At 32.8% G+C, this 21,226-nt stretch overlaps 1 protein-coding gene across 2 annotated transcripts in view; it reads right to left on the bottom strand.

The window, feature by feature from the left end:
* The window catches only part of LOC123674278 (putative inorganic phosphate cotransporter), an 83,540-nt gene that overhangs the window by 3,388 nt on the left and 58,926 nt on the right, over window positions 1-21,226 (bottom strand). The window contains exons 1-5 of one of the 2 annotated variants that reach the window (XM_045609269.1): window positions 15,054-15,652; window positions 6,592-6,782; window positions 4,719-4,973; window positions 4,447-4,534; window positions 1,127-1,347 (exon numbers count right to left, since the gene is read on the bottom strand). In XM_045609269.1, coding sequence (XP_045465225.1) covers window positions 1,127-1,347; window positions 4,447-4,534; window positions 4,719-4,973; window positions 6,592-6,782; window positions 15,054-15,150 — 852 coding nt within the window. In that variant the 5' untranslated portion in view covers window positions 15,151-15,652. Of the gene's footprint in view, window positions 1-1,126; window positions 1,348-4,446; window positions 4,535-4,718; window positions 4,974-6,591; window positions 6,783-15,053; window positions 15,653-21,226 lie in introns of those variants that run through there. The other variant, XM_045609270.1, reaches the window with a different exon arrangement.

Below are 21,226 nucleotides of genomic sequence, written 5' to 3'. Positions count from 1 at the left end.
AGTACGAAAAATGAAGAAATCTGAAAGTTTCTACCTGTAATTTCGAAATGAATCTGAAAGAAAAACAAAAAACGAGAATTTCAAATCAATTTTTCGTAGCTCGTGGAAACAAACACTGCCTATAATTAATAACCAGAATTATCGATGTGTGTATCCAGAACCTCTAGATTTGTTCAAATGACAGGATTGATATCACCGATTATTTTTTATTATATTATTTGATTCATTTTCTTTGGAACACTTAATGCATTACAAACGATAAATAAACTTCACAATTCACAATTGTTACTGGATGGAATATACATTAGGTCTTAAAAAGTTATTTTCAGTTTGAAAATAAAACGTAATGATATGGCGCCAGTGTGTCCAAATCACCTAAAGTTCTTTCAAAAAGGAGTAAAATTGGCATATTATGATTTTTCAAAATAGAAAGGAGTGATATATAACATCACCTATGAATTTTTTCTCAAACGATTTTTTTTTAATTTTCAGGTAGTTGGGAAATATGGAGTCCAATCAAGCTTCAATATATCTTATCACATCCCTTTTCATTTTCACCATATTTACCTTCAACTGACTGATGTATATTTCATGCAGCATCAGTTCTAATGTAATTGGGGCAAATCAGTTGTACCTATGTGTTATAACTTGTGAATTTTGAAGTTCATCCAGTTTATATTTTTCTCATTAATCTTCAACAGTTGATGTTCAATGTTATATTTTCAAACCAAAATTATTTATCCAGAATACCAACTGATTATCTGATATTTTTGTATCAATAAGGTAATAGTAATTCAAAGGATTTGCAATCAGCGTTTCAATAACGTGCAACCGACTGAAAACAAATGGCATGGAAAACAAAATATAACGCTGCAACAAAAACTGTGATTTAAATTATTCAAATTTGACTCTAAATGCTCCAACATCCTTGTGTATTTTTTATTGATTGAAATAGTTTGAAAAGGCAGTTGATAACGTTTTTATCTAGGAGTTGAAGTGACTGTTCCAACGAATGTTATCAAAAAAGTTATTCAATGCTATCTACAATACTCGCGAAAATCATGTAAAATGTATTTGTAGAACATGAGTTAAATATAATTCCTGCGATGCAGTAAATAATCCTTACAGCTGCGCCATCAATGACTCCAAGTGTTTTTTGTATGTACTTTCTTTCGTCGTCGTTTATTCGTGGGCTTGAGAATGGATCTTCATAGACAAAAATCAAAAAGAAGATACACCATATAGTGCCTAATGCTCCGAATACGTAAAATACTGAAGGCCATCCCCATTCAGAAACAGATAGTAGACCACTCAAAGGCATAGAGATGACAGTTCCAAATTGGGCACCTAGAACCAAAGTGAAAGATCACACAAATGCATAACGAAAATTTTCGCTTAATGTACCCATGATATTCTTATATTATATCATCATAAATATACTAAGGTTCTGTCATATGAATAAACATACACAATATCTCAATTCACCCATGTAATAATGTAGATATGAACTATAAAAATTGACATATATCTACCAAATTAACCAATCTTTTTGTGATGCATTACCACTGAGGAAAAACTCTTTCGAAGATTCATATTCCGTAGAGTATAAGTGACAATAAAATTGGTCATGGCAAACACTCACACAATTTTATAATCATAAGTTAAAATTTTAATTGAGAGGACAAAATCCGAAAGCCATTAGATTGGAAGAGAAAAAGAAAAAAATTGATTATTTTAATGTTGAATTTTTCTATTCCAACACTCTCATACCTTATTACAATATTATCAATAAATTAAACCATAGTGTAAAGTTTGCAATTCAGAGCCGTTTGAGAGGCATATTCAAACTTTGATATTTGTATCGAATCAAACTTTCTCACTCAGAGAAATAGGAGCTGTCATACTCGTAAATATCCTAATTTAACCCATTAGTTTTTTTGGTGTATCTATTTCCTGCTACCCATATAAACATTAAAATTATAGTGTTATGAAGAAGAACCAAACTGTGTGTAAATGAGTAGTCAACAGTTATGAAATGAAAAAAAGACAATATTCGAAATGTATATTAATGTATAATAAAATACCGAAAAGTTCCAGCGGTTATCATAAATGAGCTATCATAAGGTCATGGCTCATTTTTAAACAGAATTACTTCCTATGTCAAAATTAAACGATGTGTCCTTTTACGTAAGATCATATGAATATGTGAACTGTGAAAAAATATTATTCTCAAAACAGCGAACAGGTACTCTTTCATGATAATTATTGACGTTACTTGCTTAACATAATTATTCTTCAAATCAATTATATAAGATTCCTAATTCCCCAATGACGTCGGTACGATATGGTTCCAAAATTCTCAAAGTAGAATTATTGCTACTCAATTTCAAACCTTATTCACTGCCAGACCTATACTTTCTAGTTTGGCATTTAGAAATGATTCGCATTTCACCTTCAACATTGAATTTATGAAGTTCAATGATACACAAGTTCAACTATATTTAAACTAGTTATATGACCAATCTTTTTCAATATACTACGATCAATTGATATGTCCAATATCAAAATAAGATATTAAACGTTTCGTTTCGTCGTGTAGTAACACGAAAATGTGAATAAAAGGTATTCTAGTCATTGGATATTAAAAGGTGTAGTATGTAATTGCTATACTTTTAAAAATTGTCAAAAGATGAGTTCAATTCTCGGACAATTCAAATTGTAACTTCAGAAAAATTTATACCAGACTACAATTTTTTTAATTTGAAATCTCATTGTTCCCTATATTAACTTAGTGATCAATAGTCAGTACAAAAAAATTCAAAGATAGATCAGTGAATATGTTCATACGGATTGGATTTTTGTAGTATCTATATAAAATGTGTGACCGAAATGCTTTCGTTCACAGTTAATTCTGCTTATGTCCAATATGTTGACAAACTTGTATTCAAATCAATAAATTATGTCGAGTATTGATTTTTCTGAGACATATAGTTAAAACGTCCAATTGGAAAGAATTTTGAGGTTAATTAAATTCTTATAGGTTATTCAGGGGTCCTCTGGATTGCCAATGCAGAGTTTTCGATCTCGTGGTCCTTGTGATAACTTGAGAAGGGGGAAAAACTAAAGTATTTTCGGTTTTTCAGCTATAACTCGAAAACTACGGCTTCAGCAAAATAACGTTTTCTGTATGAAGTTGAAGAGCATCAAATTGGGTCGAGTCACCATGCTACACTATGGAAATCGAAGCAGTATTTGGAAGACTGATCATCATCAGTGATCTCGGGATGGAACATCGCAATCCTCAGAGAGAGGGTGCACCTTCAAAATTGGCTCGAGAACGCCTCGCCAAAGTGGTGACCCCGACGTATGGCGCAAAAATCGCGACTACGTAACATAGCGCTGTGGCATCTCACAGCCATGCTCAACATCACGGCTCTTACAGTGTTGTTCGGACACACACACACCTTCGTACCTTCTGCTCTAAGGCGTCATCGGTAGGGGAGTGTGCTTGCTCTAGAGACGGCGTTGTGGACGCAGCACTCTCTAAATCGGCGCTACTAGGGCCTAGGCATATAAACCCACTGCACTTGGTCAAAGTAACTATACTCCACTTTGGAGATGGAAGAGATCAGTGATCTCGCGTTGATACAGCAACCCTCAGAGAGAGGGCACACCTTAGGAATTGATTCGAGAACGCCTCGCCAAAGTATAAATAGGCACTCAATTTATAATGATGAATATATTCTATCAGCCCAAAAACAAACTCCATTCTACTCAATATACATATTTGCATTTTTTCAAAATGTCAATACCTCAATGGTGCAAAATGTCTGCTGTTCACAGGAAATTTGATGCTCCTCAACATTTTATGGGAAGAAGTTTTCCCTTTATAATAATTTTCACGTAGTTTTTGAGTTACATATAGACAAAAAAACAAATAGAAGTTAGAAAATTATCTTTTTCCCCTCCCCAAGAAAGCACCAGAACCTCGAGGTCAAAAACTCATCCTTGACTTTCCATGGGACTCCAGAGTAACTTACAGAAATTTCCTCAACTTCGAAATACTTTCCAGCTCGACCTGCATTTTTCGACCTACACTACAGAACAATAATACACAATACGTTTGGTTTAACTCGCACACTTCAAGCATATTTACATACAGGTATTCAATTTCCATGCTATGGTGAACAGGTGAAAATTTTTAGTCAAAACAAGACATAACACAGTGTTTCACGTTTGTGTCTTAGAATGTTGTATTTCCTTATAAGGTTGTAATATAAAGCTATAATTCGATTATCTCGAAGAATCAACCAAGCAATTGATGTCTTGGTGATCCAAACGAAACCATCATCAAAACATATCTATTAACTAACCTTACTCTACATACCGTAAAACCCTAACGTTAGACTGATTCTGAAGATAAACATAAAGGCAGAAATATTATACCTGCGTACACGAAAGCGCCCATTCTGCTTCTCTCATTTGGGGGGATCCATTTGGCCAGCAGAGCATGAGTGCATGGTACTATTGGTCCCTGGCCAGAAAGTACAATTGAAATCCTATACAAGGTACTAAAGTGAATGAAATGAAACATTTTTGTTGCCCCAGCCCACGGTTGAAAAACAAGAAAGATAACTAGTTACTGGAAAAATTTAGAAAGACTTCGAACAAAAATGTAATCATTCACTTTGTACACCGACGAAAATTGTTCTATTTACCTCACCCAGTCCTTGAATAAATCTCACTGCGATTAACCACCAAATACCAAATTTGGCAGCAACGGGAACCAGGAGTCCAAACAGGGAATTTATCAGCATTCCAATTCCAAGGAAGTAGATGTTGCCGTACCTCTTCGACAAGATTCCGAAGGGTATCTGCGTAATGACGTATCCATAGAAGAAGGAGCTGAGCACATAACCTTGTATATCAGTTTCCCATACGAACTCACCATCAGCTTCTTTATGAGCAGACGTCTGTAACAAAACAAAAAGATTGTTCACGATATGTAATGAATCAAGCCTTGTATTCGAACTTGTTTTCGAATAGTTATTTTCACTTGCCCAGTCCAACTTTTAACACTGAATAAAATACATACAGTAAAACCTCGATTATCCGTTCTCCTATTATCCGTTTTACTCTGTAATCCGTGCTCGTCGACATTTTCACTCATCCGTTCCTACGAGCAGACATCCACTCGATTATCCGGGATTCAATTCATTACGCATGCGCCATAGTAATAATTTGGTATAATTTGAAAATGTTTTAGTCGATGATGTTGAGGAATGGCTAAATTCGGATTTAAATGAATCTGGTTATCAGATACTGGATGATTCAGAAATCGCATCAAAATTTTCCCAACCTAACCACTGTATGGATACAGACGATTGTCGATTAAAGTGTTGAAGAATTTTCCACGCAGGAAATAGTTATTCATAATACAAGTGCAGAAGGCATTGATATTCTTCCACGAGCTCAAAATTCAAAAACGAGCTACGAAATGGCGAGTTTTTGAATGGACGAGTGGTAGAATGAGCCTTCTGTACGAGTATTATACATTATTTTCTCTAATTCATTGCATTTTTATTGAAATTAATGAAATATTTCCATAAATATCTTTTAGTGATTTTTGTATTGAAAAATGTTGGTTGGGTGAACTGATTTCTTCAAAGCAAATTCATGAATCGATAGATAAAGCCGTGGCGGAAAGTTCGGAGTACCAACATATAATAATAAAATATAACCATGAAAACTGTGCGTTTCAGATATATTCTCGCACGATTTTCTTCTACAAGATGTGGAAGAATGAACGGAATAACCACAGAATTAGAGAAACACTGTTTCTGCCAAAGACGCGTTGAGATTTGCAAATGGTCTGATGCACTATTTAGAGCAGGAAAATGATACGGATTATATTGATGTCCTCCACTTGAGGAAAATTCGGGCTCACATTTGTCTCAAGATGAATAATAAAAAAAAGACAGACAAAAATTACATACTTTTTCAACTAAAATATATACATTCGATGTATTATAGGTACCAATGCAATGATTTGTTTTTCATTCGTATATTTTCTCCATTAGGCCGGATGATCGAGGTTCTACTGTAGTTGAGATATGAAATATTAAAGGCCTATGACAACCAGAATACAAAAAAAAAGTGAACGCTATAAGAACGAATTAAAGACTAAGTAAAAATAAGATTCATAATAGATAAACATGAAAGAAAACTGAATAGACCCTGCCAAGCTCTTGATAACTCCGATGAACAGTGGTAACAAACAGATCACAGGACCTGATTTTGCTAACATTTCTTAAAAAAAAAAAAAAGGAACGGAAGTTGAGAAATGAACGGAATCAAATATTTATAATGGAAATTGTCCCAAACAATGATTACAGGGATGACGATGAAAAAGAACAATTCAAAGAATGAAGATAAAATTAAGAAAAAAATTAAGGTATTGCGAAACTGGAAAAAATATTTCCGAGTCATATCAACAGAAGGAAGACTGAATGAAGAAACATAAACGCTTAATATCCTATGTGGAATACTTAGAATCTACTTCAAAATACGGAATGATGTTTCGAAACTTACCCCATTAATAATGAAGTGTCCACATTCGGTATCTACACTCTCCGAATCATTGTGTCCTTCTGATAACTTGCTGATTGCTGTATGGTTGACCATAGCCACTATGGCTACTGACATATTTGTCCGCATAATATAAGCATTGGCCATGCCCAAAAATAGCATGAATGTCACGAAGTGTCTCGTTCCGAACCATACTGTAAAATAAATAAATTCTCATTAAAAAACCTTCATGATGTAATGAAAAAATTTTAGTTTATAATTTTCAATGAAAATGTTTTTAACGTTTTGGATTGTGTAAAATTCAAAATAAAATCCGGCCGTTCCCATCCAATGTTTTCTCGGAAACTATAGGAGCCATTTGCATGAAAAATGAAAAATCAGTTACTAAATTGCTTCGAACCTGACTTTTGAAGGAAAAAAATCAAAGAAGCAAAATTTGAATTTCCCATTCCTCGTAAACTTAACACAACCCTATCATGTAATTGAAAACCTATATTGCTATATAGGGTAATTCCAATAATATAATATTTCTTACTACAATATCCTAGCTCTTATAGTTTCGTTATGAATATTTAATGGATTCGGTCCTTACTTGGCGGAAATTCATTATAAATAAAATAAAACGAAGTAATTTCCACTATGTTAATATGTTTAACATAGTGGAAATTACTTCGTTTTATTTTGTTTCGTTATGAATTTTTGAAATTTTTTATTGGGATTTCGAAACGGATGACTGCATTCGTTGAAAATATTTTTCGTCGATATTTTCATATGGGTTTATTATTTTAATAATAATTCTTCGGAATCGATTGAGGAAAGAAAATTTTCACACTTTTTGTAATAATGTTGAATCCATATAAATCGAATAAAAAATCCGCATGAATGCTGTCCAGAGCTTTCCACAAGAACTATTTATAAAAGCTTTTTCTATTCAATTTGGTACAAAAATCAGTTTCTATACCGCATCTTACTAGCTCATCAAGAATAAGTAGGTACAATATAGGAATTTGTAAAGCAGAAAACAAGGAGACTTAATTAAAGAATTCAATTCTCAAAAAATTAACTACGCGGAAACATAGTGTCGAAACATATGCATACAAGATTATACTGAATACAGTATTTTTTTGACGCTAAACCCCACAACTCTTAGTTTCGAAGTAAATAAGTATATCCGTCAAAAATTTAGTTTTCTTTATAATTTCAGACGTACATATTCGATTGGGATAAAAAATATTTAGATTCAAACTGTTTGCAGCTCCTTGGAATATTTCATGTAGATCATGTCACCAGAACAATAAAATTCAAGAAGAATAACGAAAAAACATACCTATTATTTCGGTGACCAGAAAATCGTCGGATTTTAGGTGTAGATATTAAATAAAAATTTTGCGCTCAAAGCAAATTTTCCAGCTGATCACATCATCAGTACCATAGAAATCAAGAAAATTATTGGAAAAGAAATACTCATATTTCTGTGACAACACATCCGATCGGTTTGAAAATGTTGAGATTTAGCGTGTAAATATGAAATAAAAATTTCAAGCATTTTTTAAATTTCGTAATCGCATAAAAAGAATCAAAGAAAGTTCAATTACAATTTTATTATTATATTTATATAGGATTTGGCGTAATCAATGGAATAATAATATCTGGCGGTTCAGAAAAATATGTTTTAGGTATAGCGTTTTCTAGATATTCGACATTTTGGAAAATCCAAAAATATTACACCTTTTGTCACTCTTTAAGAACTTTTGACTTTTTGTAATACAAAGTTATTTTTCATTAAATACTGGAAATACAGAGTTATCTCAATGAATTTTTTTTTTTTTTTTTATTTGGAGCTCTGCAATTTTTTCCCACCACGTTTAGGTTAAACTCAAGAAAAATTATGAGAATAAATTTGATCTTTGTTTGAAAAAACTATGTATGTGCCCCAAAAATCATAGCTCACCCTTTATAGCACATCTATCCAGGAATACTATACAAAAAAAAAAACAAAAAAGTCTTGCTACCAAAAAGAGTGGCAAAGGGTTTAATTCTTTTTTTCTTTATTTTCGGAATTGTTGAATATCTTGAAAACCTAGGGACTTTCACTAAAATTACTTTCCTCAACCGCCAGGTATCATATTATCCATTCATTGCGCCACACCCTGGATATAAAATGATAACTGGAATGTTCGTGACGAATTTCAGGTGGATTGTTTCATCAGAACCTTATCTGGATAAAATAAATGACAACAATGACATTATAATGTTCACATCTCTTATAGCAAATACAACATCTTTCGATCCCAACAGGCGCATGAATGAACGAGCAATAAAAAGCTCCTGACATTCAGTCAGGGCAATCTTCAAATTCTTATTTTGAAAATTGTTCACAATCTTCTAATTTTTCCTACACTCGTACTGAAAACATCATATTAATTTATTTATAAATGTTATAAATAAAATATATTACGACTCGGATCATCATACAACACAGGAAATGAAAAAGCGTTGCCTGACAAAATAAAAGCAAATTAAAGCTATATCATGAAGTAATTGCGTAAGATTCTGAAACCTTGCATATTTCCAGGAATCAGCTACCTACTTGGTGCTAACAACGTCTCCATTACCTCGTATTTAGGATTGAAAATTCCTTATACATAGTCGTTTTGTTGACACGGTGAGCATTCCAAAATAAAAGCTGATATGGTAGATTCGCTGAATTATTTCGTTCTAATTTCTGATGAATCACCATACTTACATACGGGGCCAATGCTATAATTGCAATATTATTGAATGCTCTAATTAAATATCGCGTGTAATTGTTCTGGACTTTGGACGTTATATTGAAGCGGACTGAATAAAAAACCAATTGTGAATCAGTCGCAGGTGGCATAAAATAAATGTTGGAAACGAAGTGCATTCAAAATTCTTAATCTAAACAGTTTGTATTCTGTTGATTGAACACTTCTAATCTTACAAATTTGGAAATATATTTTTAAAATTTAAATTAAAAAGTATGAAATGGAGAATTGAAATAAAAATGAGAAAAGAAATTGTGGAATTGTACTCAAGTACTCGTCATTCATGCACCCATTACGTCCTTGGGGATCACTGAACTGTATGTATAAATGGGATGTGATTCGACATGACGTCATTGTTTGTTATCTAGATGAGGGGTTCCGATGGATCCTTCTGAAATTCGGCATACAAACTTGAGTAATTATTTTACAAATACAGAAAAATTTCAACCTTTCATTATGGTAATATTGTTTTTTTTTTCAAAGATTTTGCGTGAATTTTATGAGCATAATATTTTTGAACATGCTTGAAATAACTATTTCACGTAAAAATGCCCAATTTCATCTGAATCTAATTCCTTGTTTTCAAATTATCGTGAAAATAAAAATTCATATTCACGGAACTCCTGGCGGATTTTGCCCATCAACGAACTTGACCTTGGCATTCGAGATCCGAACCTTTACCTTGAGCTTGAATACTATAAGTTTTGCAGTTCAAGAGTTAACAGTCGGACGGACAGAATTGAATTTGGCTCAAGGATTCATCATCAGAGAGTCAAATCTTATCATTCAATATCCCTACCTCAAAATTCGTGATAGAATTATATCTTATCGTACTGTATTCGAGTAACGAGCATCTATCATACAGAACTTTTAATGAAAACTATAAAAATTGATCGTTATTACGCTATAACTATGAATATACGATCCATATTATTTGGGAATTGAAAATCGAATCATAAACTCCAAGATAGTCCTTCGCAGAAAAACATGTAATATGCAAATTCAGACTGCCTTAGAATTTAGTATATTGATTTGATTGATTTTGTTAATTTTTTTTTCATATTATTATAATTCAATATATTTCGAATATCATCATAATTTTGCCCGAGTTTTATATACATAATTGAAATAACAGAATTGATGTCGATATGTTATGAAAATCCAAAATTGTGAGTTGAGTGCTTCCTGATGAAGTTTAATACAATAAATCATTTCCACTAAGCAATCGAGTGTTATATTAGCAGTCGAGTAAATTTTCCTCCTGTGGCCATTTAAATTGGAGTGTTGATCATTTACGATGGAAGTAATTATTTTGTTTTGGTTTTTGAATCAATATCAACCTATTATTCAATCGCGTATCAATTTATAGCATTATTTATCATTGGTATGAGCAGTCAAAACGAACATTTAATTGAGAATAATTTCTGGAAATGCGTAAGAGTAATGTGGATATCTATTACGTCCGGATAATATAAATGGAACTGATCCCACGAAAAGCGGAGAAATGATATTATGTTCGAGACCTATTTAAAAGCGACACCTTACATCGTTTCTAAAAATAGAACTGTATTCTTAAAAATTCAAAAGAGTGATTCTGCCTCGATGACGATTGTCTTTTAAATGGCTCATCTAATTATTCAGAACTCACTTCCTTATGATTTGAGTTATCATATAAAGCAAATATGAAAAAATTACAGACGTCAGTAGTTTTAGACCGCCCGTTACTTCATGCGCCAATTGCGCTCTTGGTTAGTACATTTTAACTAATCTTTGGGGTAATGGAAACAGCCCAAATGATCCTTCTACAAATTATCCATCATCAAAAATATCGGTCGGTTCTGTTGTTACGGAAAAGTAGTACTGATAAGGCTATCAACACGATATTTTACACGAAACTTGTCATGATTATTCTATACATATACCTGCAAAATCTCAACCCTATCGGATTGTAATCACGGAAATAATGAGTACCTTCATATTTCTCTCTCAATATCATCAGCTTGAAATGCATGGAGCTTTATATTTTAATTTAATGTCCTAATGCAAACTTTCAATTTCGAGATTTGTGCAAAATTTCGAGCGGTTAATATGAGCAGAATTAGAATTAGGTTATTTTTCATAAATTCAACTCAGATTCTCTATAATTCATATTTCAAAACGATTAGGTACTTCTAGAACTGTTGGGTACAAAAGGTCATCTTTGTAACAATGCATATTTTCAATTTAATTATGGAAATGATATATGCGCTGATTTATAAAATTTTATAAATATAAATGTGCCGAAACAACAAATCTTTATTATTTTATTTTAGAAAAGACCTTTTGAATTGACTCGTACGTAAAAGTTTAATATTATAGGAGAAAAAACAGAATATTTTGAAGCTTATGCGGCAATTTTCAATTTCGGCCATTTCACAGCGATAAAAAAGTATTATATGTATTCCTTAACGCTTTCAAAATGATAAAAGTTAGTGGTTTATGAATACAATCATTTTATTATATGGTGTATATATTTATATATATGGTGTATTCATTCAAGAATCTTATTATTATTTTTTTTCAACAACAAACATTTATTGGAAAAAGATAGAGCAGGGAAACAATATAACACAAGAAATGTAAATTATAATTATCCCATACACAGATATTCTAAGACAGAAAAAGAATCTTATTAGTCCTCTATGAAATCGTTTAATCATCTACCGAATCGAATAAAGTTATTGAGTAATTTGCAGATTTTCAAGGAAAAATTCATAGTTTACTAGTAGATATAAAGCCCTATTATGTTGAGGAATATCTGGTGTGGTGGATGAGATTTTTATGACGATAATTTCCCTAAGGTTTCGAAACATTTGTAAATAAATGAATTATTACTCGAAAACTCCTTCCCATTTTCATTCTTTTGGAATTAAATATTTCTATAATTGTATCTATATTTCGCTTCCTTTCCTTTGAATAGCGTTCAAAACCAGTTAGGGACTGAACTAAACAATAGAAGGAAACTTTAAAGCGCCCTCCCATTCGCTTGGAATGCTTTTTCCTCTATACAATAAAAAAGACAATGAGCATTTTATTCAACTTGAATAAGTATTCAATGCGATATTCGAGAATGTCAAAGAATTTCCTCCTCAAAAAAAATCTATAGTTACGCTACTGGTCGTCTATAACTACCTACACCCTTTTCAAAGCCCGTCAGTCTGGAGCCTTATCTGAAGGACAATCATGAAATGCGAATATTGGCTTCCTGCGTTTGGATTTTGGAACAGCTTGGAATCAATAAGATAAGACGATGGGATAAATTGTCATCGATTAAATTGAGAACATTATTTGAAGAGAATTCTTTCAGCAGTATAACTATTCTCCCAGATAGTCATTAAATGGTTTTTTGTAGAGAGGATAGTGATATATATTTCAAGCAAGGGATCGTCCGGACCAACAACAAAAAGGCTAGATATCCAGAAAAGCAGGTATCCTAGCCCTAAAAATGATGAATTCTTGGAAATTCCAACAAGAATTCGGAATATGCTGTTTTAGGTTCAAACCTCACATCATATGAGTTGAGATATTTCGTAAGATAGGAGGAAGTAATAAAGCATTGTGTAGAACTTACACAATGTTTTTTCCATATTCTTTTATATTCGGTCATTATAATCTATTCAGACTTTGATAATAATGAATGGCATGGTATGATCGTGGAATATACGTGACATTGAGCCAATCGTTTTAATAATTCAATTGAATGAAGGAAGGAAAAATTAATAAAAATAGAATTTATTACATACATATACAAAGTCCCAAATATTAAAAATTTGAGGGAAGCTTTGGCTTGGTTTCAGGAGCTTTTGACCGCTATTGGAAACCACAAAAACAGGTCGTCCCTATTTGAGGGACAAAAATTCAAGGGGTGAAAGTGCTCATCAAAATAAGAAAATAGTTCGCTAAACATTTGTACCAAAATGCTTCCTATTCGAATTACAGCCATCCGAAGACTTCATTTCAATTATACTTCTCAATGCATTTTTCAGAAGCCTATATCTCGAGAGAACAACCCATTCTATCGAAAAAACACAAGATACATTTTTCACATAAAATTTATCGGATTTAAAAAAAAAAATTTTGAAATTCATGTGAATACTTTACATATACAAACAAACTAAATTTCAACCTATAACGATTTATTATAAAGGAAATATTGAGCATGTTTCATTCTATATAACGTTTGAATTTTCTATAATACTGGTACGCCATCATCACTAAAATAGATGAATTTTTTTTCAATATTCCTCTATAGAATTTTCTATAATTCTGATAATCAACATGAGATTTGAAACAATCATCGAAATCATTGTTTTATGCATAGAAAATATGAATTAGATTTGATTTATTTCAACTAAAATATTGAGTATATCCGGAATTCTTTTTGAATGAGCCAAAACCGTGGTCTCTATTGATAATCCAACCTCAAGGTTTCTTATCGAAAATTTCGAACCATAGAATCAGAAAAAAATTCGTTTAATGTATAAGAGGTAATTACGGGTGTTGAAATGTGTAGAATCTACAATGAATAAAAATCCGTGATTCAAATATATATACGCCGTTCGGAGGATTTCTCGGAACTATAAAAGCTATTTGCATAAAATTAGGTGCAAGAATTATTCACTATATGGTATTGATCGCTCTTGCTTGAGAAAAAGATATCTCATTGAAAGTTTTTCAGCAATTTCGGTGTGAACAATATTTAAAAAAAATTAAAACGCCATTGTTCGAATCTCGTGGGATTATATTTATACTTTCGGTTAATTATTTTCAATAATAGCTAAATGTTGATAATCAAATGAAAAATTTGGTGTTTGTAGAATCCAGAAATCTAATAGAAAAATTTGTTCGTTTACCATCCACACGTGTTCTCGGAAACTTCAAGAGCTATTCGCCATGTCAAGAAAACGATTCATCAATTTCAGAATCTTTAAAATACTGTGATCAAATTTAAAAAATTCCTTCTCTACAATTTGAAGAGAGTCATATATATTATACATAGTTATATTGCAACAATTATGCTGAATACAATTTTTTCACCGATAGATTCTAGCCCGAGTTCTAGTAGCCTCACTAGTTCCAATGTTGAAAATTTTATTCAAAATTTCAGACGTAAGATAACTCATTACATCTTATTTTTTATATAATTTTTCCCGAGATATTCTATAATGTAGAGGACGATAATACACACTATAGTGTCAAATTTGTAGTATATATTTTATGGAAAAAAAATAACTAAAACTTTATAGGATAGAATTTGGGTTGTTTTTTGGTTTTTTTGAGTAAAATATATTTATTTATTGTAAAATTGAGCATGGACGAGTTTGAGTTTGGACATAAAATTTTTTTACTTGGTTCCAACGTTGTTGGTTTTTTCTCTCTCTAATGAGTATTTTTTGGAATCTATTCCAATTGAAAGATTTATATTCCTCTCGTTATATCCTGATAAATGAAAAACTCTTTATCATTGTAAGGAGTGATTATTCGAGTTTATGAATGAACCCAAATATAAATATTTTCATATTCCAAAAAAAGATAAGGTTTATTCGAGAGGAGTCCTAAAATAACCAGTAGGAATAAAGATATCGTTAACAACTCATATCAACATTGAACATTAAGTGGAAGGATATTTACACTCACCTGGTTTCTTTTTTGCGCCATCAATATTATCATCTATAGTAACGACAGTGTATTTAGTTTTGTGAAAGTCCTTGCCGTTTTTCGAGTTGCTTGTCATTTTTATTTCTTTATATTTATCAGTATTTAATAACTGTTCGTATTTATTTTAGGTCGATATCCGTAAAATGATTCGAATCAAGAATCGCTCTCCATCTCTTATTCTTTCAAAATAACAAACAATTTCATATAAATCTAATCAACAATAAATAATGTATCACTTGTGTAATAAATAATTAAGGAACTTTGGAAAACTTGTTGAAAAATCTGGGCTCTGTTCACTTTAACCTCTTCCTCTTTCTTGATAATACCAGTGTGAACAAATTATATAATAAAAATTTTAAATAAATTTTCATAATCGACAATTATCTCATCATACGTTGGTCTGTGACTTTTGGCGAAATTTTGTCTGGGCCCAGGAAAATTTCGATGCGGATTCAGCCGGTTCACTCACTAATTATCGATTTTCAACACACTACTGATACCGGTATAAAATTCAGCACTATTCGTCACCGAGTTTCAGAAAACCACGCGGCCAACTTTATGAATAGAACGAAAATCGCGTTCTTCTCTCGCGCCGGTCACTGACGTACAGTCACATGGTGCAGTGTTGCCAAAAGTCGCAGGAATTTTTCCCTTGCAAATTCCATAAACTCAAGTTCGACCATCGTGACGACATGTTTAGAGTTATGAGAAAATCAATTTGACTACTCTCATTTCTACTTAAATTTGTTCATTGAGAAAATTATTTTGGGGAAAATTTTAGTAGAAAAACTGAAAAAACCTAACCAAAAAGTAATTTTTTTCGAAATTGATCTTTGCTAATTTTTTCATTCGAAGTAGTATGGCAATTGTAAGTAGGTATTTGACGGGTTCAATTTGATTGTCGTCCTCGATATGAGAATAAAATATCCTATTTTCAGGTATCGTGTAATAAGTACTGAAACTGTCGATATAAATTATACAAATCTCATTAATTTTAAGGGAAAAATTGTAAAATCTTCCCCAACAAAATTTAATACATCAGTCCCTAAGAACGAGCAACGCCAGTTAATAGAGCATAGATAATATCAATAATAATTATTCGATAGCACGCCCAATAATATTTTACTGAAATGAAGGAATATTTGGTGAACCCGGCAACCCCGAAATGTACCAAATCTTATCAGACTGCATGAAATACGGTTTACCGCCACAAAATTTACCTCCTGCACTATCAGTGGCCGCAACATCCTCTAGAGTCTACCTGAACTAAAAATTACATAATTCCACTTGACCCTACTTTTATTCCCAAAACTCAACTATCCGCCATAAATCACTGTTCAAAGCATTGACCTGACAACTAAAAATATTCCACACCCCGTGTTCGCAAATTCAGGTGCAAAAGGCCTTTTGTTGAATTCAATTGAGAGGGAAGGCGATTCAAAGAAACTCCCTCTGCACCCTTTCGTTTTATGAATATAGGGGCATTCTTCTGCCAACAAAGAATGAGCATTATTGATCTATTCATCAGAAACTTGTTTAAACGGTTTCAGGGGGAATGAATTACATTCAACAGAAGTTTCAGTATTTGATTCAAATATGTATTTATGGAAATTTTAGAAATGTAAATTGAACTCCGATATAATATGTGTTAATATCACATGTTGAATTTTGAATTGCAGAAATTCCAGTTTCGAATTAATTCCTGGCTTGTTTTCCATTATCATTGATAATTTAACGCTACACACAAATTCAGACAAATTAAAATCTCAAAAATACCGATTTTAACGTTGTAAATATAAAAAAATACTACAAGTTTCATTATTTCTTTAACGCACAGTATCTCGACATGTGAAGAAAAATTATAAAAATATAAATTTAAAAAAAACGAATACACAGCCTGATTCGGATTATTTAAATATTAGCAATAGATTGCAATTTCATAATTATGCGTTCTCAAATGTTCGTTTAAAATTTGTTCCCTTGATTATTTGCCTCAATTCCGTTCAGCAATCTTTCTACTAAATATCTTCAGAGAAGCTTTTATAGTATCAAAAAAAGGCTCAGGTTGGAGGGAGGATGATTTTTTTAATTCGATTCTCAGATTCTACACAATTTCAAATATAAACTGTAAAAATTCAAAGCGGATTAATATTTTTTCTTTCAAAACAATTACAAATGTTTCCTATTCTTGAAAATAATAAACCAATCCGCTTATTGTAGGATCATCATAATTTTATTTTTGATTTCAAATTTTTATCTATTTCGTATATTATTTCTCGAAATGATTTCATTTTAAATTTGATTCCTCGAATATCAATCGATCAATGAAAAACCTGGAAACCTATGAATCATTTGGCAAAAAAATTATTATTATTAATCGAAATGTGTCCAAGCTAATTCGAAATACTATTCAAAAGTTTATTCATAAAAATTTTAAAGAAGAACTGTTTGCGGGGGCTGCGATAATTGAAACATAGATACTATAAATATTCGGTCACCACTCAAAAAGGAACAAATGATAAAAGAATATAGATAATATTTTACCTTATCTTATTAATCTTATCAAGCGGATGCGAACTTTGTGGATATTCCTTGACAAATTTGCCATTTTGACTATGTTACAATGACAAAAGTTTCTGAAAAACGCTGCAAATTTAACTTATGATTTCATTTTTTCCTCTTTTATCGTAATAATAGAAAAATATTAATCTCCGAAATTTTAAAGAAATTTTCAGTAATTCATTACCCAAATCTGAATTATCCAACTTTGTGATGAAAAATATTCTAGCTATTCAATTATTCCATTAATAATAGAAAAAGGTATCAGCCAAATGGCCGCCACAGCTACTGCTGCAGCACAATATTTTTTTGATGGAATTTTCCATAACCAATTCGCACATCTGCTATAACTTCACGAATTTCATTTTCAAGGCCTTTAATCGATTGTGGAGCATTTGCATAGACATTATCTTTCACATAGTCCCAAAAAAAAATTTAAAGGTGTTAAATCACACGATCTTAATGGCCAAGTGTTATCTCCTTTAGAGAAATAAAACGCCACGAAACTCTTCTTGCAAAATTGCTAATGATCAATGAACTTTATATAAAAAAGGGTCTACTCTACAACTATCATATCATATATATAGTTCATTTATTTTAGCAATATCATGAACGCCGGTAAGGTTAGCTCCCGGCCGGCCAGCTCCACGGGCACCATTCATTCCCCCACGGTCAAACACACTTTCGTCATTTTCGATATTTGAATTGAATTTCTAGATGCGTGAATGTAATAAATTTAGGTTCATCTTATAGAAAAATGAAAGATCTAGCGAGTAGTAATTTTTCGTTTACATAAGCTACATCTAGGGATCAATTTCAGAATGGAATTGAAGAATTTCATGCCGGCCGAAGAGATTTTCGTGATTTTTATATTTTCCGAATGAGCGGCCAAAGATGAAATTTAATCCATGTTATAAGGGATTGAAAAAGCCATAAATATTGAAATTTTCATTCACTTTGGTTACCCCTAAGGGCCCAGCTCCAAGACCTGAATAGTATGATATCGGGCCGGCCGGATAGTTTTTCGTGTTTTTCATGTTTTTCGAATATGCGGCCAAAGAAAAAATTTAGTCCATGGTATGAAGGATTGAAAAAGCCAAAAATATTGTTTTTTTCGTTCACATTGGATACCTCTAAAGGCCCAGCTCCACGACTTGAATTGTATGATATCATGCCGGCCGGATAGTTTTTCGTGTTTTTCATGTTTTTCGAATGAGCGGCCAAAGATGAAATTTAATCCATGTTATAAGGGATTGAAAAAGCCATAAATATTGAAATTTTCATTCACTTTGGTTACCCCTAAGGGCCCAGCTCCAAGACCTGAATAGTATGATATCGGGCCGGCCGGATAGTTTTTCGTGTTTTTCATGTTTTTCGAATATGCGGCCAAAGAAAAAATTTAGTCCATGATATGAAGGATTGAAAAAGCCAAAAATATTGTTTTTTTCGTTCACATTGGGTACCTCTAAAGGCCCAGCTCCACGACTTGAATTGTATGATATCATGCCGGCCGGATAGTTTTTCGTGTTTTTCATGTTTTTCGAATGAGCGGCCAAAGATGAAATTTAGTCCATGTTATGAAGGATTGAAAAAGCCATAAATAACGAAATTTTCATTCACTTTGGTTGCCCCTAAGGGCCCAGCTCCAAGACCTGAATAGTATGATATCGTGCCGGCCGGATAGTTTTTCGTGTTTTTTATTTTCTTCGAATATGCGGCCAAAGATGAAATTTAGTCCATGGTATGAAGGATTGAAAAATCCATAAATATTCTTTTTTTGGTTCACAGTGGGTACCTCTAAAGGACCAGCTCCACGACTTGAATTGTATGATATCATGCCGGCCGGATAGTTTTTCGTGTTTTTCATGTTTTTCGAATGAGCGGCCAAAGATGAAATTTAGTCCATGGTATGAAGGATTGAGAAAGCCATAATTATTGTTTTTTTCGTTCACATTGGGTACCTCTAAAGGCCCAGCTCCACGACTTGAATTGTATGATATCATGCCGGCCGGATAGTTTTTCGTGTTCTTTATGTTCTTCGAATAAGCGGCCAAAAATGAAATTTAGGCCGTGTTATGAGGGATTGAAAAAGCCATAAATATTGTTTTTTCGTTCACATTGGGTACCTCTAAATGCCCAGCTCCACGACTTGAATTTTATGATATCATAACGGCCGGATAGTTTTTCGTTTTTTGTCATGTTCTTCGAATAAGCGGCCAAAGATGAAATTTAGTCCATGTTATGTAGGATTGAAAAAGCCATAAATATTGAAATTTTCGTTCACATTGGTTATCTCTAAAGGTCCAGCTCCACGACTTGAATTGTATGCTATCATGCCGGTCGGATAGTTTATCGTGTTTTTCATGTTTTTCGAATGAGCGGCCAAAGATGAAATTTAGTCTATGTTATGAAGGATTGAAAAAGCCATAACTATTGAAATTTTCATTCACTTTGGTTACCCCAAACGGCCCAGCTCCACGACCTGAATAGTATGATATCGTGCCGGCCGGATAGTTTTTCGTGTTTTTTATTTTCTTCGAATATGCGGCCAAAGATAAAATTTAGTCCATGGTATGAAGGATTGAAAAAGCCATAACTATTGAAATTTTCATTCACTTTGGTTACCCCAAACGGCCCAGCTCCAAGACCTGAATAGTATGATATCGTGCCGGCCGGATAGTTTTTCGTGTTTTTATGTTCTTCGAATAAGCGGCCAAAGATGAAATTTGGTCCATGGTATGAAGGATTGAAAAAGCCATAAATATTGTTTTTTTGGTTCACATTGGGTACCTCTAAAAGCCCAGCTCCACGACTTGAATTGTATGATATCACGCCGGCCGGATAGTTATTCGTGTTTTTCATGTTCTTCGAATAAGCGGCCAAAAATGAGATTCAGTCCATGTTATGAAGTATTGAAAAAGCCATAAATACTGAAATTTTCATTCACTTTGGTCACCCCTAAGGGCCCAGCCCCACGACCTGAATACTATGATATCGTGCCGGCCGGATAGTTTTTCGTGTTTTTTATGTTCTTCGAATGAGCGGCCAAAGATGAAATTTGGTCCATGGTATGAAGGATTGAAAAAGCCATAAATATTGTTTTTTTGATTCACATTGGGTACCTCTAAAAGCCCAGCTCCACGACTTGAATTGTATGATATCATGCCGGCCGGATAGTTTTTCGTGTTTTTCATGTTCTTCGAATAAGCGGCCAAAGATGAGATTCAGTCCATAATATGAAGGATTGAAAAAGCCATAAATATTGAAATTTTCATTCACTTTGGTCACCCCTAAGGGCCCAGCCCCACGACCTGAATACTATAATATCGTGCCGGCCGGATAGTTTTTCGTGTTTTTCGAATGAGCGGCCAAAGATGAAATTTAGTCCATGTTATGAAGGATTGAAAAAGCCATAAATATTGAAATTTTCATTCACTTTGGTCACCCCTAAGGGCCCAGCCCCACGACCTGAATACTATGATATCGTGCCGGCCGGATAGTTTTTCGTGTTTTTCGAATAAGCGGCCAAAGATGAAATTTAGTCCATGTTATGAAGGATTGAAAAAGCCATAACTATTGAAATTTTCGTTCAC

The sequence above is a fragment of the Harmonia axyridis genome, chromosome 2, assembly GCF_914767665.1.
Source record: "Harmonia axyridis chromosome 2, icHarAxyr1.1, whole genome shotgun sequence".
Lineage (NCBI taxonomy): Eukaryota > Metazoa > Arthropoda > Insecta > Coleoptera > Coccinellidae > Harmonia > Harmonia axyridis.
This window is presented reverse-complemented; position numbering and strand designations above follow the sequence as displayed.